The sequence below is a fragment of the Pagrus pagrus genome, assembly GCF_965226575.1.
Source record: "Pagrus pagrus genome assembly, chromosome: 5".
Classification (NCBI taxonomy): domain Eukaryota; kingdom Metazoa; phylum Chordata; class Actinopteri; order Spariformes; family Sparidae; genus Pagrus; species Pagrus pagrus.
This window is the reverse complement of record NC_140189.1, coordinates 24,189,962-24,215,524: the sequence shown is the minus strand read 5'-3', so window position 1 is coordinate 24,215,524 and position 25,563 is coordinate 24,189,962. Positions and strand designations below refer to the sequence as shown.

The 25,563-nt window shown below is 41.2% G+C and overlaps 4 protein-coding genes across 17 annotated transcripts in view; all 4 read right to left on the bottom strand.

Annotated features, from left to right (window-relative positions):
• Nucleotides 1-25,563, bottom strand: part of LOC311257657 (protocadherin gamma-C5-like) — a 262,082-nt gene that overhangs the window by 149,262 nt on the left and 87,257 nt on the right. For 2 of the 14 annotated variants that reach the window (XM_084353448.1, XM_084353450.1), the window contains exon 1: nucleotides 19,718-22,198. The exons of 8 other annotated variants lie outside the window; for them this stretch is intronic. In XM_084353448.1, the coding sequence (XP_084209574.1) occupies nucleotides 19,718-22,099 (2,382 nt within the window). In that variant the 5' untranslated portion in view covers nucleotides 22,100-22,198. Of the gene's footprint in view, nucleotides 1-7,783; nucleotides 10,250-19,717; nucleotides 22,199-25,563 lie in introns of those variants that run through there. 4 more of the 14 variants (XM_084353459.1, XM_084353462.1, XM_084353447.1 and 1 more) reach the window with 3 other exon arrangements.
• On the bottom strand, nucleotides 774-3,326 carry LOC311257480 (protocadherin gamma-A10-like; the record flags this gene model as incomplete). The annotated part of the gene is made up of 1 exon (XM_084353123.1): nucleotides 774-3,326. Exon 1 carries the CDS (start codon nucleotides 3,279-3,281, stop codon nucleotides 774-776), a length of 2,508 nt encoding a protein of 835 aa, XP_084209249.1. The 5' UTR covers nucleotides 3,282-3,326.
• LOC311257667 (protocadherin gamma-A3-like) lies at nucleotides 4,340-6,931 on the bottom strand (the record flags this gene model as incomplete). Its single annotated transcript, XM_084353481.1, has 1 exon — nucleotides 4,340-6,931. The coding sequence occupies exon 1, from the start codon at nucleotides 6,791-6,793 to the stop codon at nucleotides 4,340-4,342; it is 2,454 nt and encodes an 817-aa protein (XP_084209607.1). The 5' UTR covers nucleotides 6,794-6,931.
• LOC311257664 (protocadherin beta-15-like) lies at nucleotides 14,115-17,693 on the bottom strand. The gene has a single exon (XM_084353478.1). The coding sequence runs from the start codon at nucleotides 17,410-17,412 to the stop codon at nucleotides 14,950-14,952; it is 2,463 nt and encodes an 820-aa protein (XP_084209604.1). The 5' UTR covers nucleotides 17,413-17,693; the 3' UTR covers nucleotides 14,115-14,949.

Sequence of the window (25,563 nt, the reverse complement as noted above, 5' to 3'; positions counted from 1 at the left end):
AACAAAGAAGCAAGATAATCCTTTCTGGTCAATATACTGTATCTGGATGGAGATTTCAGTAAATGCGAGTCTGTTTTCCTCGCATATCAGCCCACATAATGCACACTCTCCTTTTCTCTCATAGGCCACTGTGCTAAGGGAGGAGACAGTGTGGTAACGTTTTACAGATTCTGTTGGATTGACCAACAGCGTCCCTTAGAGTACAATGTCTGTAACACCATGCACCGTGGTAATATATCTGGAGATGTGTAGTGGTTTTAATAAAGTTTAAATGGTGGATAATCACTATATTTCAATACAGTATTCCAAATAACAACAGCAGCATTAAAACATAAAACAATTTCACTATTTTCATATCTGACTTTCGTCATGTAATCCGATCCAAAATATATGCATGTGAATAAAAACACCAGGGAAGCACACATCACAAAAATGAACAAAATCAAAATACCACGAAATGTCTCTCATGTGACGGCTTCAAGCTGGAAAACAACACATAAGGAGCTTTTTATAACTAGTTGATGTTACACGATATGCAGTGAAGAGAACATTCTTGATTGCCATGATAACAATTCAAGTCACATGCAAACCATTTGTTTAAAAACTATGACCAGTGATTGCACAAGAGACTCTAGAGATCACCTACATAGTATAAGCACATTTAGAAAGATATCAGCTCCACAACAACACAAAATAGTAAGTCAGAGCAATGTGCCTGTCAGATCAGTTAGCATTTTACTGACTGACAATTAAAGGCAACGTTGTAAAGTTCTTCATATCAATAAAGAGGCAACGCTCCCTCTCAATGATGCAGAGGGAGATGCTATCCAAGGTGCTGAAATTGAGTGTATGACGTGCAGCAGTTCACCATCAATGTAACCAAACTCAGAAAGAGAAAAATAGGCACAGAGACGAGACGACATTATTTGACTGACCTCTAGAGGAGAGTCTGGTTCATCCAGGATGCTCTTCTCACTCTGCATCCGCTGCATCGTCGCTGTAGAACTGGGGTCCATTATCAACACGTTCTGACTACCAGCTCTGCCGAACTTACAGTCACTCCTTCTGGAGTCAGTCGTCCTGCACACCTCGTAGTTGTACACGTGTGGGAGAGTCCCTGTCCCCAAAGTGTCTGAGTAACGTGGTGGATAATATGGAATCACAGGGAGACTGGAGTGATACAGGACGCGAGACTGTCTCCATCTGTAGATTTTCACTGATATAATAACCACTAAACACGTGATGAAGAGGAAGGACACTACAGCCAAAGCCAGCACTAAGTAAAAAGTCAGGTTGTCATTGTACTCCTTGTCGTGAGGAAAGTCAGTGAACTCCGACAGCACTTCAGGGAAGCTGTCCGCCACCGCCACGTTCACAATGACTGTAGCTGAACGAGAGGGCTGCCCGTTGTCCTCCACTATAACAGCCAGTCTCTGTTTCACAGCATCTTTATCAGTCACCTGGCGGATAGTTCTGATTTCTCCATTCTGTAAGCCCACTTCAAACAGCGCCCTGTCTGTGGCTTTCTGCAGTTTATAGGAGAGCCAGGCATTCTGTCCAGAGTCCACATCAACAGCCACCACTTTAGTCACCAGATAGCCCACATCTGCTGAACGAGGCACCATTTCAGCCACCAGAGAGCCACCAGTCTGGACTGGGTACAGAACCTGAGGAGGGTTGTCGTTCTGGTCCTGGATCATTATTTTCACACTCACATTACTACTGAGTGGAGGAGAGCCTCCATCCTGCGCTTTGACGACGAGCTGCAGCTGTTTAATTTGCTCATAATCAAATGAACGAACCGCGCTGATAACTCCAGTTTCAGAGTTTAAAGACACATAAGTAGAAACTGGACTTCCGCTGACTTGTGTGTCTTCTAAAAGATACGAGATTCTCGCGTTTTGATTCCAATCAGAGTCTCGCGCGCTGACAGCAAATATGGAAATTCCTGGGGAATTATTCTCTGTGACGTAAGCAGAGTAGCTGTTTTTATTAAATAATGGTGCGTTGTCATTTACATCAGAAATTTTAAGGTGTAACTTTGTTGAGCTGGAAAGAGGAGGAGACCCCAAATCAGTGGCTGTTATTGTTATGTTATATTCTGAGACAGATTCTCTATCAAAATGTTGATCTGAGATCAAATTGTAATAGTTTGTTAGAGATGATTCAATTTTAAACGGAAGTTTTCCATCAATCGAACATTTTATTTGCCCATTTTTCTCGGAATCTGCATCTTTTATGTTCAAAATAGCAATGGTTGTACCAGGAGGCGCATCCTCAGACAAGGGACTGGAAAATGACATAATATTTATAATTGGGGAGTTGTCGTTCACATCGAAAACATCAATGATAACTTTACTTGTCCCAGTTAGCCCACCGTGATCCTTTGCCTCCACCCTGACTTCATATTTTCTGTTTTTTTCATAATCTATCTGACCAGACACAGAAATTGTGCCAGTGTTTTCATCAATACTGAATATATCTGCTGCACTTCCTTTCATTTTAGACAAGCTGTAAGTAATGAGTCCATTTGAACCGCTGTCAGCGTCTGTAGCATTTACTGTGATAATACTAGTGCCTTTAATTGTGTTTTCCATCACAGATGCTTTATACACTGTTTGGTTAAAGACTGGAGCATTGTCGTTGACATCTAACACAGTGACATCTATATTTACTGTACCAGATCTCTGTGGTGTTCCTCCGTCAACTGCGATCAGTTTCAAAGAGAAATGTGGGTGTCGCTCTCTGTCTAAAGGTTTCTGCAGCACCATTTCAACATATTTGCTGCCATCTGGATTTGCATGTTGCTTCAATATGAAATTGTCGTTTGGTGATAAAATATAATCTTGTAACGCGTTTTGCGCCACATCTAGATCCTCCGCACTCTGCAGAGGAAACTGTCCTCCAACTACAGCTGATTCACTTATTTCCAGGCTGATAGGTTTATCTCTATTTGGGAAGACAGGAGCGTGATCATTTATATCTAAAACCTCGACAGTTATTCTGTGCAGTTCCATCGGGTTTTCTAAAATCACCTCGAAGCTGAAGCTACATGGCGTTACGTCTCCGCAGAGCTGCTCTCGGTCTATTCTCTCATTCACGACGAGAATCCCTTTGTCTGTCTTCAGCTCGGTGTACTGGATGTTTTCTCCGGTCACGATACGGGCCCGCCCAGAACGGAGCCTTCTCAGATCTAAACCAAGATCCTGCGCTACGTTACCAATAACAGATCCTTTCTTCATCTCCTCTGGTATAGAATAACGAATCTGTCCACCTACCATGTTAACCACATGAAGCAGCAACACAAGAAGTCCTATTTGCCGTCGAAATCCATAAAACAATCGCCATCTTGCGCATATGTAGGTGAGAAATCCACGATCTGCCATCATGGCAACAAAGACTGGTAAAGGAAGACTTATATCCACTTGAAATGACGATAAAGATGCCTCTTATATGTCCGTATCCTGATAATGTCTCAAGACGTCATCGACGTTTACATGTAAGCCCGTCTGACCATGTTCTCTCTTTAGTGCCTTAAACCTCGATTAAACACAGAGAGCCTTCTTCACTGTGCAGTCAGTCAGGGGATGGACTGAATGACGACACAACACAGACAATATTTCATTGACCAACAGCGTCCCTTAGAGTCTAAAAGGTGAACATCAGGCTGAGACCACAGTACTGACACTGCAAAACAGACTGATTGAATTAACATTTCTAATATTGTGAATTAAAGGTTGTCAGGATCACACTATTTGTAAATTAAAGCAAGTAATAATACATCACATGTTAGTATAACTAAATCACCGAAAAAGGATAAAATTACGTATGACAAGGACTTATTCAAAGTGGAAGAGAAAAAGATAGTAAACTCTTAATTCTCAACAATCAGCCTACAACTCAGCCGGTCCACCCTAATATATGAAACGTCCGTCCTCAAATGACGTAAAACATAAACATCAGCTAAAAGACAGTTATTGTAGTAAAAAAAAAAAAAGGTTTTGATCATAAAACCAAACTTATGCATCCCAACAACAATTCATTTCCATACATGGTTTTACGCTTCATATAGAATAATATGGAAATTAATCTGTCGTCAATGTAATATTAATGTGAAGAAAAAACATCTGTGTGATGATTCTCTTTAATGGGAAAATCGGTTGCCAATAGGAAGAGTAGGCTGTACGGTGATTTTATACACTACAGCTGCAGAATTCCTATCAGGAGTTGCAAACTGAGTGAGACGCTGTCCAAGGTGCTGAAAGTGACAGTGTAGCGTCAAACTGCTTTTAATCAACGGAACAACAAAACACAGAGACCACAGGTGAATTTAAATTGCTTAACTAACCTCTAGAGGAGAGTCTGGTTCATCCAGGATGCTCTTCTCACTCTGCATCCGCTGCATCGTCCCTGTAGAACTGGGGTCCATTATCAACACGTTCTGACTACCAGCTCTGCCGAACTTACAGTCACTCCTTCTGGAGTCAGTCGTCCTGCACACCTCGTAGTTGTACACGTGTGGGAGAGTCCCTGTCCCCAAAGTGTCTGAGTAACGTGGAGGATAATATGGAATCACAGGGAGACTGGAGTGATACAGGACGCGAGACTGTCTCCATCTGTAGATTTTCACTGATATAATAACCACTAAACACGTGATGAACAGGAAGGACACTACAGCCAAAGCCAGCACTAAGTAAAAAGTCAGGTTGTCATTGTACTCCTTGTCGTGAGGAAAGTCAGTGAACTCCGACAGCACTTCAGGGAAGCTGTCCGCCACCGCCACGTTAACAATGACTGTAGCTGAACGAGAGGGCTGCCCGTTGTCCTCCACTATAACAGTCAGTCTCTGTTTCACAGCATCTTTATCAGTCACCTGGCGGATAGTTCTGATTTCTCCATTCTGTAAGCCCACTTCAAACAGCGCCCTGTCTGTGGCTTTCTGCAGTTTATAGGAGAGCCAGGCATTCTGTCCAGAGTCCACATCAACAGCCACCACTTTAGTCACCAGGTAGCCCACATCTGCTGAACGAGGCACCATTTCAGCCACCAAAGCGCCACCGGTCTGGACTGGGTACAGAACCTGAGGAGGGTTGTCGTTCTGGTCCTGGATCATTAGTTTCACACTCACATTACTACTGAGCGGAGGAGAGCCTCCATCCTGCGCTTTGACGACGAAAACCAGCTGTTTGATCTGCTCATAATCAAATGAGCGCACTGCGTGTATCACTCCACTTTCTGCATTAACAGAGACATACGCAGAAACAGGAGTCCCGCCTATCTCAGACTCTTCCAAAATATAGGAAACACGGGCGTTCTGGTTTTCATCGGGATCTTTAGCGGTAACACTTAGTATAGATACACCTGGAGAGTTATTCTCGGCGACGAAGGCGGTGTAAGAGCCTCGAGGAAATACTGGAGCATTATCATTAACATCCGAGACCTTCAGATAAAAGGTTCTTTTGGTTGAGAGAGGAGGCGATCCTGCGTCTGAGGCAATAACAGTGATGTTACATTCTGACAGATTTTCACGATCTAACGCAGCATCAGTCATCAATGCATAATAATTTCTCACGTTGGATTTAATTTTAAAGGGAACATTGCCTTCGATCGTGCACCTTACTTGTCCGTTCTCACCCGAATCAAGGTCTTTAACATTAATTATGCCAATGGTGGTACCAACGGGGGAGTCTTCTGAGACAGGACTCGTGAATGACATGACATTAATGACCGGAGCATTATCATTTACATCGATAACTTCAATTTCAACTTTGCTAGAATCAGTCAATCCGCCTTGATCTTTAGCTTCAACCCTGAACTCAATCTTTCTGTCTTTTTCAAAATCTATTTCCTTTGCCACATATATTCTTCCAGTAGCCTCATCGATATCGAATAGATCAGCTATTCCTGCTTTTGATTTTGAAAAGGAATACGTTACATGTCCATATGAACCGCTATCTATGTCGCTTGCATTCACAGTGATAATATGGCTGCCTTTTGGTGCATTTTCAATCACTGTGGCCTTATACACAGACTGATTAAACACAGGCGCATTATCATTAGCATCTAGAATATTGACATCTATATTTACTGTACCAGACCTCTGTGGATTTCCTCCGTCCACAGCCAACAGTTTGAGGGACAGGCGTGGCTGTGCTTCTCTGTCTAAGGCTTTCTGCAGCACCATTTCAGCATATTTACTGCCGTCCGGATTAACATGTTGTTTCAAAACAAAATTGTCGTTAGGAGTTAAAATGTAGTTCTGCAGACCGTTTTCCCCAACATCAGCATCGTCCGCACTCTCTAAAACAAAACGGGATCCGAGCGCAGCTGATTCGCTTATTTCAAACTCCAAGTGGCTGTTTTGGAAAGAAGGAGCGTTGTCGTTTACGTCTAATACTTCTATGGTCACCGGGTGCAGCTCCATTGGCTTTTCCAATAAAATCTCAAAGGTAAAGCTGCACGGTGTGACGTCTCCACAAAGCTGCTCTCGGTCTATTCTCTCATTCACCACCAAAGTCCCTTTGTCTGCCTTCAGCTCGGTGTACTGGATGTTTTCTCCGGTCACGATACGGGCCCGACCAGAACGGAGCCTCCTCAGATCCAAACCGAGGTCTTGTGCGACGTTACCAACAAGAGATCCTTTCTTCATCTCCTCCGGGATCGAATACCGGATCTGTGCCTCCGCTTGATTAAGAAAAATAAACTGAATAATAACGAGGCAGACTGCCCCACGCAATTTTCCGAACAATCGCCATCTTACTCCTCTGTCTCGATGATGTTCTTTAAATGCCATCTGAAAACAGCGTCCTCAAGCAAAGCGAATAATGGACTGAAGATTTCAACTCACTGATGAAAACACATACATTCCAGGTTAATTTATATCAGCGTTAGAAGTGTAAATCAACTGCTTATCCGATGAGCTGCAGCTCGAATGAAACACAGACCGTCCCTCTTGTGAAACGCAGTAACAGGGGAGGGAACAGCACTGCCTCATGAGAAACAGTAGAATTGGTTTACCAGGCAACAGCGTCACTTAGAGGATAACATGTGAAACTCGTACAGCCAGAGATCCAACTCTAAGAGTTTGGTCTTTCATGTGTTATTCTCTTTAGAAAAAGCATATTTAGCTACATAAATACATAAATTATTGCTCATTCAAATCCCTGATTTAATGCTTCAACATGAAATGAGAATAGAGACAGAAATGTATGGAGAAAAGGCTCTTTAATTACCCAGAAACTTCTACCTAATATGCAGAAATCAAAGTTTTCTTTTCTGTTGGCAAACTTCTCTAAGACCAAAGATCTCTAAGACCATCAGCGGTTGTCTGGTTAAAATAAAGACAGAGATAATATCGAATAGACAAACGTGATGATTAATGTGTTTTGTTGTTCATATGTGTGATTTTAATATTCTATATATTTCACGGCAAAGTCAGACTTGCCGAAATAAGCGTGTCATTGTCTCCATAAAAATAAACAAAGCAGAAGCCGAAAGTTCCTTGAAATGAATGAATATATATATAAATAAATAAATACATTGTTATTGTTATCACTAGTCGCCAAATTGTCAAATTAAAATCAACCAGGGCCTCTTCAAAGTCAACCCAGCCCAACAACCTCGAATAACAACAGTATCTCAGTGCAGAGCAGCACTTCAGCACCATGGACAGAGGAAGAGCTGTCAACACGGTCCTGTGCAACATGGTTTTATCTGCTCACTGTTCCAGCGACAATTAATAATAAACACCTTCTATGAACATTTTGTTATTGTGACAACTTACCAGAGTAGACATGTGAGACATGACTGATGACTGCCCTCCATTCGGCAGAGTTTCAGTTCCATCCACACTAACCAAACTTTGAGTCAGTGGTTGCGCATACTTGACGTCACTCTTTCTGGAGTCAGTCGTCCGGTACACCTCGTACGCGTGTGGGAGAGTCCCTGTCCCCAAAGTGTCTGAGTAACGTGGAGGATAATATGGAATCACAGGGAGACTGGAGTGATACAGGACGCGAGACTGTCTCCATCTGTAGATTTTCACTGATATAATAACCACTAAACACGTGATGAAGAGGAAGGACACTACAGCCAAAGCCAGCACTAAGTAAAAAGTCAGGTTGTCATTGTACTCCTTGTCGTGAGGAAAGTCAGTGAACTCCGACAGCACTTCAGGGAAGCTGTCCGCCACCGCCACGTTAACAATGACTGTAGCTGAACGAGAGGGCTGCCCGTTGTCCTCCACTATAACAGTCAGTCTCTGTTTCACAGCATCTTTATCAGTCACCTGGCGGATAGTTCTGATTTCTCCATTCTGTAAGCCCACTTCAAACAGCGCCCTGTCTGTGGCTTTCTGCAGTTTATAGGAGAGCCAGGCATTCTGTCCAGAGTCCACATCAACAGCCACCACTTTAGTCACCAGATAGCCCACATCTGCTGAACGAGGCACCATTTCAGCCACCAGAGAGCCACCAGTCTGGACTGGGTACAGAACCTGAGGAGGGTTATCGTTCTGGTCCTGGACACGCACAATGACTGTTGTGTTACTACTTAGTGGTGGAGAGCCTCCATCTTGCGCTTTGACTCGTATGCTGTACTCCTTTACTTGTTCATAGTCAAGTGAACGCAAAGACTGAATGACTCCACTCTCCGTATTAATGGAGAAATATACGGAGACAGGATTTCCACTGACCTCACCGTCAATTAGAAAATATGATATACGTGCATTCTGGCTCTGATCTGGATCTGTGGCGTGGATCTGAAGCAGAGTGACACCAGGAGAATTGTTCTCCATTATCTGAGTACTGTAAACACTTTGGCTGAAAGCTGGTGCGTTATCATTAACATCAGTAACGTCTAAAACGACAGTTTTCCTGCTTGATAAGGCAGGCAAGCCCTCATCTGTGGCAGTGAGAGTGATGTTGTACTTGGAACGCTTTTCTCGGTCAAGATTTTGATCCGTGACCAATGTGTAATAGTTTCTGAGAGACGATTTAATTTTGAACGGAAGATTTTCATCTATATTCAAATGAACCTGTCCACTTTTACCTGAATCTTTATCTTGGACACTGATCAGCGCCACAACTGTGCCAGGAGTTGAATCCTCTGAAATTTTACCAGCATATGAAGCCATTGTGATTATTGGACTGTTATCATTAACATCTCCTATCTCGATTATTAATTTGCTGGCACCTGCTACACCCCATGGATCTTTTGCTTGAAGGTTTATTTCGTAATTTGGAGAAACCTCATAATCGATGTCACCGGTGAGTTTAACCTCTCCCGTGTAAGAATTTATTTCGAAAGGACAATCCTCCTCTAAATGGGTGAAAGAATATGTGACGTTACCATTGTAACCTTGATCCGCATCCGCAGCACTGACTTTTGCAATAACTGTACCTCGCAAAACATTTTCCAAGACAGATGCTTTGTATACGGACTGCGTAAAGACAGGTGCATTGTCGTTTGCGTCCAGAACAGACACATGTATCTTTACTGTTCCAGACCTCTGCGGCTCCCCACCATCCACAGCCGTTAATATGAGTGCATGCTCGCTTTGCTTCTCGCGGTCCAAACTGCTCTGAAGCATCATTTCAGCATATTTACTCCCATCTGTTCGAGTGTGTTGTTTGAGAACAAAATGATCGTTTGTCTTTAAAGAGTAGCTTTGCAGTGAATTTATTCCTACGTCGGGATCAGCTGCGCTATCAAGCAAGAACACAGTCCCAGTGGGCGTCGATTCGCTTATTTCCAAATTAATCTCCTTTTTGGGGAAAGCAGGAGCATGATCGTTTACATCTTGTATTTCGATGGTAATGGAAAACAATTCAAGTGGATCTTCGAGGACAATTTCTAGACTAAAGCTGCAGGGCGATTTCTTGGCGCATAATTTTTCTCTGTCAATTCTTTCATTGACAATGATGTGCCCTTTGTTCTGGTTCAGCGCGACGTATTGGTTTTCACCATCTATAACAAGTCGAGCCCGACCAGAAACCAACCTTTTGATATCCAAGCCCAGGTCTTTTGCAACGTCTCCGACGAAGACGCCTTTCCTCATCTCCTCCGGTATAGAATAACGAATTTGTCCGCTCGCCGCAGCAACAACACAGAAAAGCAAAATGGGGACTCTCAAATCCAGTGAGGTGCCTTTGCTCTTCAGAATATCCATTTCCTCCCGAGAATATCAGATCCAAAATTACAGTAATCTGTGTAGGGAGTCGCACCTCGCTTAAAATATTGACCAAATAGTTTGTCGTCTTCAGTCAAAGCCATACAATCCCACCACCCATGGTAGAGCCTTATATGCACATAACCATCGCCTATTTCTTTCGAAGACGGGCGTTGACTAGTAATAAGACTCATGTTAGACAAAGAGTCTGCTTAGGCAACAGCACCGCCAACAGTGACCAAGTGAAACGACACCATCAGCATCGATGTGAGGACAAATAACTGTCTGGTCTCAAATGTAACCAAACTTTATGAGCCCTTCCTGTCTAACCTATAATTTTGTGGATATACAAAATTAAAATTCAGTAGTTCACTATTTACAGATTGATTATTAATCACAATGTTATTATATAGTAACCTGTCAATTGCCACCACGTTAAAATATCAATTTACGGAGGAAAAAAAAACATAGGTAAGCACCTCAGGGAAACTGTATGGTTTTGGAAAATTGGTCCCATTAATCACACAACTTCCCTCGAGGTCCTTTAAAAGTGTAACATGTGGCAGAAATGTGGACAAATACGCACATAAAATAAAAATGTACAGTATGGATGGACAGATGGACAGATAGACAGATAGATAGATAGATAGATAGATAGATAGATAGATAGATAGATAGATAGATGGATAGATAATCTCTTCTTTCCTTATCTAGTCTGACTGATAAATCCAGTGACCTACATTTGAGCACTGGAATTAACATCCACAGTACAACTACTGCAACACTCATCCACAAGCACGAATGAACACTGACACAGTTCACAGGAGTAGGTTTCTTTTCCATGCAGCTAAAACATGTCGGCTCAGGTAGGAATGCGCATTTTTTAAATGGGTCACGTTGGAGCTTTGCTCACTCAAAATATTAGCATGTACTGCTGCAGAGCATAACATTCTGCACATCATGATTGTGCATTATTCAGGCAATGACTGCACGGCAGCAGCCCGAAGATTAATATTCATGTAGTTTAAAGCCTAGCGGCGGAAGCACACAACACACAAAAATAATAGAGCAACACAGCAGCCTGTGTCACAAGACTGTTAGCTACAATTTCAGTCTTACATAAATATGACTTTCATAGCAGCATTTTGGTGTCATCCATAATTTTATGTTTGTTAGTTTGTTTCAATACAGTTTGTGTGTGGTGAAAAATAGATACAGAAGGAAAGAGACAGAGTTGAGAAAAGAGATGAATAAAAGGATAGAAACTCATTCTGGGTCAACTGTGTTCCCTATTGATTTTGGGCGTTAAGTGTGGTGTTGATGAGGCTGTAATACGAACATAACAAACCAGTGCAGAGTGGTGTGCTGTATTAGAAAGAAGGAGAAAGAAAAATGATAATCGTCTTACCTGCTGCATGGGAAAGGAAGTTTCATTCAAGGAGTACACCAAAAAAAGAAGAGAAAAAAGAAAACAGTTAGTGTGAATCTTGAAAAACACAAATTAATTATATCTTGTCACATTATTTTACATTCCTCCTGAAAGAGGTCCAAGTTCATCAGTTGCATAATGCAGTCTATTTATTGACTACTTTGCTGTTTTATGGAGCCGTGTTTTCATCTTTGACTTGGGTCTTCAAAAGGTACCTTTGTCAGTTGGCAGCCGGTAAGAGTGCGTCTGATTGTTGCCACAAAAAGACAGCTCTCTCACCTTTAACTTGAGGCTAGATACCCTTTGTGGTAACCTACTAGGTACCGATAAGGCATAATGTCTATTTCTGAGCACTTAACTTACATTATACTATGCAGCTTTTATTCTTTAACCAGCCTAACTTAAAAACTGTCATCCTGTGAGGTTTCTATTTAGAGCAGTGACACACAAAAAAAGTTTCACACACTTCACAGCTACAATATTGAAATTATCTAATGCACTAACGGACTAAAGTGACACTGCACAACGACAATTTATGTACACATGAGGGCGCAGTAATGTTAACACTATCTGAAAAGCCAAAATTAGACCGATATGCATACACGGTACATACATTTAAATGATATTACACATAGTCCCTGATAGATTTAGTAAAAGATAGTGAGATGATACCAAAAGTGTTACATTCCTAAACAAACATCAGTACATCAAGTCTATATAAATACACACAAACAAGGCAATATCATAGAGAGCAATATCATCCTTCTATGATATAGCCTTGTTTGTGTTTATTTTTACAGACTAATGTGTTGATATTTGTTTGAGAAGGTAACTCTTTTGAGTATTATCTAGCTATCAGGGCCTGTGTGCAATATCATTTGAATGTTTGTATATGCATATTGGTATACTGTTATTGTGACTGCTCATGTGGCTTTTCACATGACTGCTCTTCATGTGTACATAAGATGGCATTGTGCATATTCACTTTAGCCTGATGAGGGGCAGGTTTGCTCCAAATGTAATGTATTTGGTGCAGCAAATATTTTGGACATTGGAGACCTGCAGTGTTTCATGTTTTGCATATATTGGAATTAGCACGTCCTTCTGTTTTTGCACAATTATTTAGAAAAGTCACATTTTCAAAGTATATGACAGTTTATAACATTACGACAAAAGTAGAGTGTTGTGCAATAATCATTTGACAACATATAATCAGATGTATGTGATAAGAAAAAGAAACTGATGCCAACACAGTTACCTAGTAAAATATATTCTTTCTGTGTTTTAAACAAATACACACAAAAAATTATAGCTTGAAGGTGCCATTAGAAAATGCCCACTTTAAAGAGTTCTGTGCTGCAGATAATGTGTCATCGGTTTTCCAACATTTCTCTACACAAGATGTTTCTATAAAGCACAACTAAACTACTCACACTATTCAATGAACACTGAAAACTCTGTGATGCTTATGTTAATTGAAATCAGCCATGCTGTTAAACTGACATACTTTTCTATCATGCTCCAATATGTCAACCGCACTGCTCAAAACTGTGTTCTTGTGACCCAGATAATAAAAAAAAAAATTAAACAGTGCTTGTTTTTCCCCTTTTCCTTCCAAGTCTGAAATTAGGAGCACAAATGAGCCTGCAGCTGTAACACGAAGCAGGAACACACATGAATTCACATGGGAATTGTTTTGATGACAAAACCTCTCTGCTTCACTACATGACACATTCAGTAGCAGGCAGGAATATGTGCAAGCAAACACACATACACACACACACACACACACACACACACACACACACACACACACACACATCACCATTTAACTGTTGTATAAGACTCTACCCACTAACCTAGCTACAAATTAGGTACTTTTCAACATTCATACATATAAAAACGTTATATAAAAATCTATTTTACATTATATAAAAACCTATTTTTCTGTCTGTTTTGTAGCAGCAGTGGCAGCACTGTGCAAGACATCAGACTGATATCTAATGCAACACCTGAATGTTTTTTAAAAACCATCCTTTCATTCTCCATAACACCAAGGTAAATAACATTAAGCACTGGTATTTAAGCATCACAATACTTACTGATGTCTACAGATTCAAATGCAACATCTTACACACTGGATATTAAATGGACCCATGAGAAATGTCACTGGACAATTACCTAACACTCAAACTGAATATTTCAAATGAGATGCAAAATGATGGCAATCTACTCATGTTTTCGTTAACTGTGTATGACTTGTAGGTGCACTGTGAGCAGAAAAGTAAAAGGATCTAGAGGAGGTTTATTTGAGTTTTATTTACCAGCATGTTGTGAAAATGGTTTGCTCAAACCTGAGAGGAGGCATGTAGTACTGCACCGAAATGCATGCAAGTCTTTGTCAGCATGCAAGTTTTATTTATCGCGTTGTTGGATTTTTGTTATGATGACTATAAATTTGGGTTTATGTTATGAATGTCCTTCACTTGTGTCCTTCGCCAGAAAAGCAAAACACAATCTTCTCTTCAACTTTATTTTTCATCAGTATGCAGTCATACTCTGTTTACATAATGTTTGATTCACAGCATGTAGTGCAAAGCTTTTATTATGTCTCTGTCACAAACATGTCATTATGTATTATCTTGTGAAAACATTATAAAGCATTTTCAAAACTTGATTGCAGTGTATTCCACGTCAAAAATGTACTAAAAGTGTGAAGGCCGTTTAACAAAAAAATGCAAATAAAAGAGCCAAAGACAAATATGCCACGTACAAAGCAAAAGATGAAAGCTAAATTCTCAACTGTATCAATATCATAAACAGCTGTCAGAAAGATCAGCCATGAATTTCAAAGAGAGGAAGGAAAAATAAGACACATCAACTCTATATAATGTATCACATAGGTTATATCCCTGTCACAAAGGCATACTATCTGTTGATTGTTCAGTCTTTGAATGAAAAAACAACAACAACAACAACTACTAAAAACAATTAAAAAAAAAAAACTGATTACTGTGTTTATGAAACTATGAGACTGTTTACGAGAATATTTCTTTAAACTATCTACAAGTTAAGATTACTATGTTCAAGGTTTGGTCGTGGAGAGATGAGGTTCGGGTTATATAAAAGAAACTCCAGTTTATAACAAAACATATTGATGCTTTGACACGTTTTCATGCACAGGTACTTCCGTGGAAAAATGTTCACATTTTTAACTCACACAACCACAATATATTTGACAACTATGACAAAATCTGATCATTATAATAAATTTGGCAGTCAGAGGATTCAAAGTGAGGTCACAGTACAGTGATTTATTTACAACATATTTACATTATGTTATGGCCAACTCTTATTGCACCACGTAACAAGGATGCGGTGCACCTGCCCTCACCTTCAGAGTATTTCTATCTGTACTAGTGCGCCTAAGGGTGCTTTGATAGGCTGCACTTCTTTTCTTAAGTGTGTCAGTGTCTGTGTTTGAGACGAAACGAAAATCGCCTCTCCAGGACCCGGTGGTCAAGAAGGAATCGTACCGCTCATCTTTCAGCAGGGTCCCACAACGGCTTAGATCTGTAAAACTAGGCGGGCAGTAGGTCGTGGGGAAAACGGGGAGACTAGTGGTGGTCGAACGGTAAACATAACCACGCCTGCACAGCTTAAAATAAAACACACTGCTGATTAAGAGGATGAAAAGAGAGGAAACTGCTGCCAGGGCGATAATCAAATAGAGAGTTATGTTTTCGCTGTCTTGTGATTCTTCTGCAAACTCAAAGAGTTCGTTTAAAACTGGTAGCCCGTCCCCAACTGCTATGCTGACTGTGACAGTGGCGGAAAGAGTTTCGTGGCCGTTATCCGTCACTAAAACTAACACAGTGTGTTTCGGCTCATCGTCCTCCATGAATGCTCGCACAGTTCTGATCTCTCCTGTATGCAGTCCGACCATGAACAGGTTGGGCCGCGTTGCTCTGATTATTCTGTATGAAAGCCAGGCGTTATGGCCGGAGTCGGCGTCCACAGCTACCACCTTAGTGACCAGGTAACCTCGAGGCGCTTCAACTGGCACCATATCTTCAGCTATGAACCCGGTGGTTTGGACAGGATATAAGACGACAGGTGCATTGTCATTTTGGTCTTTAATGAAAACGTTTACGGTGCAGGTGCTGGAGAGTGGAGGGTCGCCTCCATCTCGAGCTGTCACCTTAATTTGGAAGTGAACTGACTGTTCATAATCAAAGAGGCGTGATGTGAACAGCTCTCCTGTTTCTGCGTTGATGGTAAGGAAGGAGGACGCTTCTGAGTTTGTGTCCCTTGATATTTGGTACAGGATTTTAGCATTTGACGCGTCGTCAGTGTCCTCTGCCTTCACTTTCATCACAAACGTACCAACGGGTTGGTTTTCCAAGATGTTGGCATCGTACTCTTTCTGCGTAAAAGTTGGAGGGTTGTCATTTATATCAGTAACCACGATTTTTAAAACTTTTAAACCAGAGAGTGAGGGAGAGCCCGCGTCAGTGGCAGTCACTGTGATATTATATTCTGATTGAAATTCTCGGTCTAATATCCCGTCAGTCACCAACATGAAATAGTTTTTGACCTCTGATACAAGTTTAAATGGGACATCGTCTGGAATTGCACACGTGACGCGCCCACTGCTGCCAGTGTCCAAGTCATAAACATTAATCAGAGCAACCATAGTTCCTGGTTTAGAGTCTTCGGCCACGTTAGCAGAAGCTGACTTTATCTCAATCACAGGTTTGTTGTCATTAACATCAATGACGTCAATTACAAGTTTACAGTGAGAAGCCTGACCACCACCGTCTTTAGCCTGAACATCCAGCTCATGCGTATTGGCCTCTTCATAGTCAATAAGACCTGCCACCCGAACTTCTCCACTCAGGGGATTAATTTCAAAAACTCCCCCCATCTTGTCTGACAGGTGACTGAAAGAGTATGTTATCTCTCCATAAACACCTTCATCCAAGTCTGTGGCATTGAGCGTTGCGATGACAGTCCCTATGGGCGAGTTTTCTGGCACAGAGACTTTGTAAACTCGTTGGCTAAAAACTGGGACATTGTCATTGGCGTCCAGAACACGGATAAAGATAGAAGCGGTTCCTGATCTGACTGGATTCCCTCCGTCAATTCCATTGATTTTCAGTACATGTTCAGCTTTTGCCTCCCGGTCCAAGGGTTTTTTAAGAACAAGTTCAGGATAAGCATTGCCGTTTATTTGTGTGCTCATTTCCAGTGCAAAGTGTTCATTCGGGCTCAGTTTATATTCGCGGACGGAGTTGGTTCCAAGATCGGGGTCATGCGCGCTCTCCAAGGGAAAGCGTCTCCCCAGAACTGTGGATTCGACCAAATCTAGTTTTATCTCTCCTGCAGCGAACACCGGGCTGTTGTCATTTATATCATTAATGTCCAAAACTAAGCTGTATGCTTGAAGGGGATCTTCCAGTAAAAGCTGATACTGTAGGATGCAGACATTGGCTTGTGCGCAGAGCTCCTCTCGGTCTATCCGTTGGCTGATCAAAAGATTTCCTGACGCAGTGTCCAGCTCACACAGCTGTCGAGTTCCTTCGGCAACAACACGGGCTCGACGCGCATCAAGATCCCTTACTTTCAGCCCCAGGTCCCGCGCAACATTCCCGATAACCGAGCCCCGCTGCATCTCCTCGGGAAGGCTGTAACGGACTTCTCCAAACGAAACGCCAAAAAGGGGGATAAACAGTAAAAAATGCATCCACCCTTTCAAGTTTTTTCGCTGGTCCATTATTAAACATGCTTCCAGAAACCGATGCGCTGTCGACATTTTAACTAAATCCTAAATGTAAAAATATCGACTGAAAATGCAGCTGTAACCCAACGGTTCCCTGCTTCTGTAGCCGAGTTAATCATGCTCTATTAGGGAAGCTGTCAGCTCGGATTCCTCTCTCTCTATCCCCATTTCACCACTACGCACACACACACTCTCTCTCTCTCCATCTCCCTCCCTCGCTCTCACTCTCTCTCTCTCTCAGTAACTCACACACTTATGCACAGTCTCTCTCATTCTCTCCCTCACACCCACACAGAACACGCATGCCTACACAGCCTTCGGCTCTAACCCAATGCTCCAGTTCCACTGGCACAGATAGAGTGAGGCACGACAGAGCATCTCTGAGTCAGACAGTATAAAAGAGCGTCATCTAGAGACTGGGATGATTATTACAACAGCAGACAGTATGCAATGGGATGCATTACATTTGCTGATATTTTAATATCATTTTGTACGGTGACCTACATAAGACCAGGCAAAAATCCGTGTGTGGTAGAGTAATATTACACAAGAGGAGCATTCATGTTTGAAGCAAGGGATGGACTCCTTAAAAGAAACAATACTTTTGCAATTAATAGTACCTATGTAAACGGCACAAAGCTTGTTTTTGTTGATATTCTCTGAGATGTGTTGATTAATCGATGTGTCATATCAATTTAGTTTGTCAGACTATAGTTTGTGGTGCTCTACTGCATTACACTGCATTGAATCTGAACACATTCGTACTATATCTGAGGAGATGACACTGGCCACCAGGAGGGGTCCAACACAGAGAGAGACACAGACAAACAGACAGACTGACAGACAGACAGAGAGTGAAAGAGAGCGAGAGAGAGAGAGAGATTACAGTCTGGTCTGTGTCCAACAGGGTTGAAAACACAGTTAGATCTGCAAAATATCAATGATGCCAAATGCCCAGCATCTAGGACTTGTACACACAGGAAAACGATTCCAGAAATCTCCCAACCTGGACATTACTTACAACGTCTTCCCTACATGCTACAGAGAACTCTACACCTGAACAACCAGCACAGGAAGTGTTTGTATACACACAACATCACACTCACAGACAGTTAAATCAGCCCTGTGAGGTCTACAAACAATTTCTGAATAATAACACCGCATTCCCTGATTGTCAGTGGTAGGTCTGACTGTAGATATTCTAACATCAATATATGCAGGCAAAGAAATCATCATTGATAACGACAAAATAGTGTGACCTCAGTAGGTTGAAGTTGTCTTGGTAAAAAGATGACCACACAGATAGGAATGTGGAAGTTCCCACATATTTCAGGAACATGTGATGAAGTCCAGTGACCACATGGTTTGATCAATGAATATGTTCTATTGATCCTGCTTGACATGGAGATTAGCTACTGAGACAGTAAACTCTTTGAAAGTTAGTAGGGCATTTCCACTGAAAATGAATGAAGACAATAGAGGGTTGGGACTTGCAGAATGCAGAAAATTATAAAACTTTATCACAGGTCTGATATGTGTGAGGTTAATTCAAGTTTGATTACTTGAAACAACAGGTCTATACTTACTTCTAACAGTAAAGTCAAATAAATGAAATAAAAATGATTCATTTAAGCTGTTTGTGTAAGGATTCTTAGTTATGTATGTGCAGCTGTTTTAAATCTCATGTCAAAACCTCAAAATTGAGGGAAACAGTTTATTTACTGTCTAATCAAACATGTAGTTATGTTGATAAACAATTATAATCCCTTGGTGATTCACATCCAATGCTAATATTTAGTATAAACATAAGAAGTGGTGTTGACAAAACTAACTGCAGGAGGGTTCCTAACAGCAAACTGTATAGCAAACTGTTCCACCCCATCAGCAACTGGGGGTCAGCTAATGTTTCATCAAGAGGGACTTGTGAAACCAGACATAAAGACTTGAACTGAAAATAATTAAACAAAGACCATTTTAATATTTTGGAAAAAATGTATTCCAAAGTCAAACGGAACAAATGAAACTCAGAATGACACAACAGTGAAAAAGAATATACGGCAGAAGTGAAGGGACCAAAAATAGATCACACAATATGAGTTCAGCACCATGGACAGAGAAATTAGTTAGACCAGTTAAAGTTACTGCCCTGGATGAAAATAGAGGGACATAACATTGAGCACTAACGAAAACAAACAGTGTGTGTGTGTGTGTGTGTGTGTGTGTGTGTGTGTGTGTGTGTGTGTGTGTGTGTGTGTGTGTGTGTGTGTGTGTGAAGGTGGGTGTGAATATAGTGAAGGTGTTAGACATCTGGGACAGATAATGCGACACATGTGCCTACCTCAGGAGAACCATCACAGTCTCCAAACACATCTGCAAAGTCTGATGGACTTTTCCTCAGAGTCTGGTCAGCAGGCAGTGTGTTGTCATTGTAAGATGTCACAAACTTAAAGTCACTGGTTCTAGATCCTGTTGTCAGGTATGCGTCATAGTTGTAAGCGCTGCGTAAAGTTCCCGTGCCGTCAACATCTGCGTAATTAGGAGGGAGATAAGCGCTGGGGATGGCGACTGCCCCATCAAACAACAGTCTGGGCTTTCTCCTGCGACAAAACCTCACACCGAGGATGATGATGATGAAGGTCAGGAAAAAGGTGGACACAGACACCAGCGCGATGATCAGATAAGAGGTCAGTTTGGAATTCTTCTCATCATAAGAAATGTCCTTCAGTTCTGGCACCTCAGCCAAGTTATCAGAAATAAGTAAATACATGGAACAGGTGGCAGAGAGAGAGGGCTGTCCGTTATCTTTCACTGCCACAATAAGGTTCTGTTTCATGCTGTCAGATTCAGAAATGTCCCGCTGTGTCCTGATCTCTCCGCTGTGGACACCAATAGTGAAAAGTCCCGGATCAGTGGATTTCACTATGTGATAGGACAGCCAGGCGTTCTGTCCGGAGTCCGCGTCCACCGCTATCACTTTGGACACCAGAGAGCCTCCGTGTGCAGCTTTGGGGACCAGCTCGGTCATGAAGGAGTTGCCCTCCGGGGCGGGGTACAGTATCTGAGGAGAGTTGTCATTCACATCAGATATGAACACACTGACGGTCACGTTGCTGCTGAGAGGAGGAGAACCGTTGTCTCTGGCCATCACCTGCACTTTAAAACTCCTGAACTGTTCATAATCAAACGACCTCACAGCGTGGATCACCCCCGTGTCCCCGTTAACAGACAGATAGGAGGACACCGGGGCACCGTTCACCTCACCGGGTAACAGAGAATAAATCACTGTACCGTTTTGTCTCCAGTCGGGGTCTCGAGCAGTAACGGAACATAACGTGGAGCCAGGTTTGTTATTTTCACTCACATATGCGCTGTACGACTGTTCCTCAAACACAGGTGGGTTGTCGTTGATGTCTGCTACAGATAACTGAACAGTTTTAGAGGAGGACAGAGGTGGAGAGCCCTCGTCAGTGGCAGTGATTGTAATGTTGTAATCAGACACAAGTTCACGGTCCAGTTGTCCTGTGGTCACCAGAGAATAATAGTTTTTAATAGAAGGAACCAACTTAAAAGGGGCTCCTTGCTGAATGGAGCAGCGGACCTGTCTGTTGCGCTCAGAGTCTCTGTCCTGCACGTTAATGATGCCCACCTCTGTACCAGGTGTGGTGTCTTCTGGTATGGGATTCGTCAGAGATTTTAAATTGACTACAGGGGCGTTGTCATTCATATCCGTAATAGAAATTATTGCCTTAGCATAAGATGACAGCCCCAGTCCATCTTTTGCTTTAACGCGTATTTCATATGATGTGGTAGTTTCATAGTCAACGACGCCAATTACTCGTATCTCACCTGATTTACGGTCAATACTAAATATCTTCTTTACATCTTCAGTGACATGTCCGAAGTCATAAGTCACATCTCCATTAATTCCCTCGTCTGCATCAGCAGCGCTCACTGTGACCACCACAGCATCTACAGGAGAGTTTTCAGGCAGACTGGCTTTATAAACGGTCTGGCTGAACACTGGGGCGTTATCATTAGCATCCAGCACAGTGACGTGTATAACTACAGTACCTGATCTCTGAGGAGAGCCACCATCTAGAGCTGTGAGGAGCAAATTGATCTCTTCTTGTTTTTCACGATCAAGCTCTTTGTCAAGAACAAGCTCTATGGTGTTTCCATTAGCAGCCAAAATGAAATTATCATTCTTTTTAAGGCTGTACTGCTGAACTGAATTCTGTCCCACATCCGCATCGTGCGCCTCTTCTATTACAAAACGAGCTCCCCTGACTGCTGACTCTTGGATTTCTAAATTGATCGACTCTTCGTTAAATTGAGGCGAGTTATCATTTACATCTTGAATGTGGAGACTAATCCGATGAAGCTCGAGAGGATTCTCCAGCACAATCTCGTGTTTTAGGATGCACGAAGCCTTTTCTCCACAAAGCCCCTCTCGGTCAATCCTGTCGGCAACAATCAGCTCTCCGTTATTCAGGTTGATGTCACAGTAACGTTTATCAGTCCCGTCGGTGTCAATACGGGCTCTTCTGTTAGAGAGAGCGCCCGTCTCCAGCCCGAGATCCTTGGCTAAATTCCCAATGACCGATCCTCGTTTCATCTCCTCCGGAAAAGAATAGCTCAGGTCTCCATATGCGACATGCGAAAAAAGAAGCAGGAAATAAAACTCGCACGTGTAAAACAAGATTATTTTCGGATCCATCATCAACGACGACTTCCTAACAGGTCGAAGACTAAAGCGGACAAAGGCAGTTCAACCACATAACACGAATAGTAACTGCGATTTAAGGGCACAGGAAGGTACGTCCACACCGAAGGACAGAGAAATTCATCTTAAGGCTGGTGTATAGCGCCACCGTGAGTTAAATTCAACACAAACACCGATGAAAAAAATAAAAGAAACGGAGCCATTTGGCTACAGCCTGAATATAAATAGTTTTTTCTTTTTTTTTAAATAAAACACAAACTACAACTAATATTATATAAGCAATATTTACAGCTGCACTTATCCACTCCTGTCCTGTGCTTAAGACCTGATCTCCTCACACAGTGATCAGCCTGTCATTTTGCTGTCACATTGCTGCATACATTAAATCTATATAATGGACCCTCTGAGTGTGTAAGTGGTGTAATATTAACCTGCTGGTCTGCAGGAGTATTTTCATGCAGGATATCTTGGACCTAAAAAGTTTAGCCTCAGCTAGACCAAAACATAAAATAAAATAAAATAAAATATGTCCTACTTGTAAAAGCGGTGAAGCTGAATTTACTGTAATCACTTTAATAATGATTTGCACATCAGCAGGGTCACAAGGGTTTAGAATGAACACCTGCATCTGTAGTTGGATTAAAAAGGGAAGTAGTTGTCTGTGATATTTAAAAGGGAAGTTACATACGTTCTTATACTGAAGCACTAAAGGTTTACAGTTAACTGTTTACATTTTTCAGAGTATGTTCTGGGCTTTCAGTCTTGTTTTATTTGATAGGACACCTTAGATACTGATGGGAAAGATAGGAGAGAGGATGGTGGAGGACATGCAGCAAAGGGTCACATGTCGGAATCAGACAAAGGAAGCTGCTGAGGAATCAGCCTCTGTACAAGGGGCAGCAACAAGCGTGCTCCTGATTAGATATTTATAACTTTATGTACTTTACCAGCAGCTTAAATCACTTTCAGTTTAATTTAGTAAATCACTTATGAGGGAAAAAACAAACTAGTAATTGTGTGGAACTGATGAAACTATGGGGGAAACTAAACTAAAAGCTGCTGAAAAGTTAAAATTCTCCATCTTGTTTCTTCTTCAAATTTGAAATCAGCTCACCATATAAACTCTTAAATTAGAGAAGAGTCCCAGCAAAGCTTTGTTTTGTTTGTATTTTAACAAGTATCAATTACTTTTATTTTCTGTTTTGAGTTTTCTTTACTGGTTGCAGCTAATCCATAGGTTTATGTTCATTGTAAACTCAATGCATGTTTGTTAAATTTAATCCTGTTGATATCACAAAGCTCACAAAGAAAGACAGAAGGAGGCTGCTACTTGTTCTGTTTAATTTTAAACTTTATAGGAAAAGACTTGCAGAAACAGTAACTTAGCCTTTATATTCTTATGCAAATGCACCACAGTAAAGCTCAAAATATTGTAATAAAGTTGATTCCTGCACACTGCTCTTGCACTCAAGGAGAACTCATTTAATAAACAGGGTCTGAGGGGTTCCAATATCATATTTTATGTGCAGATGAAAAAAAAGTCATAAATACAAGAGCAGAGCGTGGGAATCTCCTCTTTTCAAGATACTTTATGCCGACAAATGTAGTGTTGTTTTGTCTCTTGTTTAAGCAAAACAATACTTGGTCTTTAAGGATTTTGAAGACCACCTGTGAGCATACTAAGACAAACTTGCAAAACACTGCAGATGTACAACTACTATGGTGATTTATGTTGATTATAACTGCTTTCCACACCCCATACAGCAAAAGAAGGAGTGAACCAGCCGTTCTCCTCTTCACCATCACAGATTAGAAACATAGGATAAACTTTACCACTGACTTTCAACAAGACAACAACAGATGCATTCTAACCTCACTATTCAAAATATATTAAAACAAGCAGACCTGGCAGCACAGCCTTGAAACATGTAGTTAAGACTTGTAATATAAACCCAGTCAATCCATAGAAGAAAAAAAATCAGGCAGAACAGCTGTTACCAAATTCACTGTACCATAAAAACTACTTGGGCTACCTGGAAGGGAAAGTCCCTCATTCTGTCAGCATGACTGTCTAGAATACCTGTCTGAAACACAGACTGTATTTTGATGAACATGGTGACTGATATTCTGTCAAGTCACAATCTGATAAAACATGTTTTTATTGGTCTTCAACACAAGTATAAGCCTGCATCTTCACAATGAAAACAACCTGGATAAAATACACACGATTCATAATGTAAGGAATAAAATAAAGGCCATTCATTCAGAGCATATCATTGAGCCAGCACAATCACTGCACACATGTCCACACTACACTGCAAACTAACAAACTGCAATTAAAATCTCTCTACATTTGTATTATTTGTATTTCATAATCACAGTGGTCAGAAAGGACAGCAATCAACCACAACAAAAGTCAAACCAATGTAAGCCTGAACAAACACAGCTGTAAATAAAGTGTAGTGGACTTGATTCAAAATAACGTCAAACTATACATGTAATGCCATTCACCTGAAGAACCACCGTTAGACAACAGTAACATGTCTCATTCACCTCGTCATTATGATGTGAATTTCCTGATCTTAAGTGTAAGACCAATGTGTACATTATTTTGGAGGAAACTTCTGATCAAAGCAATGAACAAATGATGAACAATCCAAGCAACAGTAAATTGAGAACAAGCAATCAAGCTCAGTTTGAAATTTCTGATGGGACAAGTAGCAGAAAAGTGCAGGCGTATGAAGAGAAATGTATTAAAAGTGAGATGTTTCTGTTTGTTTTGTCTGTTTTAGAGAGGAGAGACAGAGACAGAGATGTATCTGTCAGAAAGCATGAGCAAATAAGTCACATACTGAAAATGACATGAGAGCATAGCATACGTATATGTACACAGACGCAGTTCCCACTGCATCAACCAACATGTAGAACCTGTCAAAGGTCATCACTCAAAACTGAGTCACATAGCAGCCTTTATACGCCAATTGATCAGTGGCACAGAGGTTCATTTTAGTAATATTTAACTAATAATCTGATTCAAGCACTTATATTTGAAGTTCATCAGATGTAATGAGATAATATATTACATGAGTGAAAAAGGGAAAACCAAGTGTTTGATGACAGTGAGTAATCTTAGTGAATGTCACTGTCACAACTTCACATGAACATTAACTACTCTATGCTGACCAAACACCAATAAAAAAAGACACCTACAAATAAATAATAGTCTCGGGCAAAGTGTCAAAATAAAAGCAGATAAGAGAAGATTACGAAACTGTGACCTTTGATAAAGACATATGCAAAATAAACATAAAACAATATTAACTAAAAAAACTTATTTGAGCAACAACAAAAAAAACATTCTTGTGCGGACATGGACAGCAAACATTTAATGTCACATGTTTACACTTTGATAAAAATTAATATGGTTGAAATGAAATTGATTTTAGGAAAAAAGAAATCAA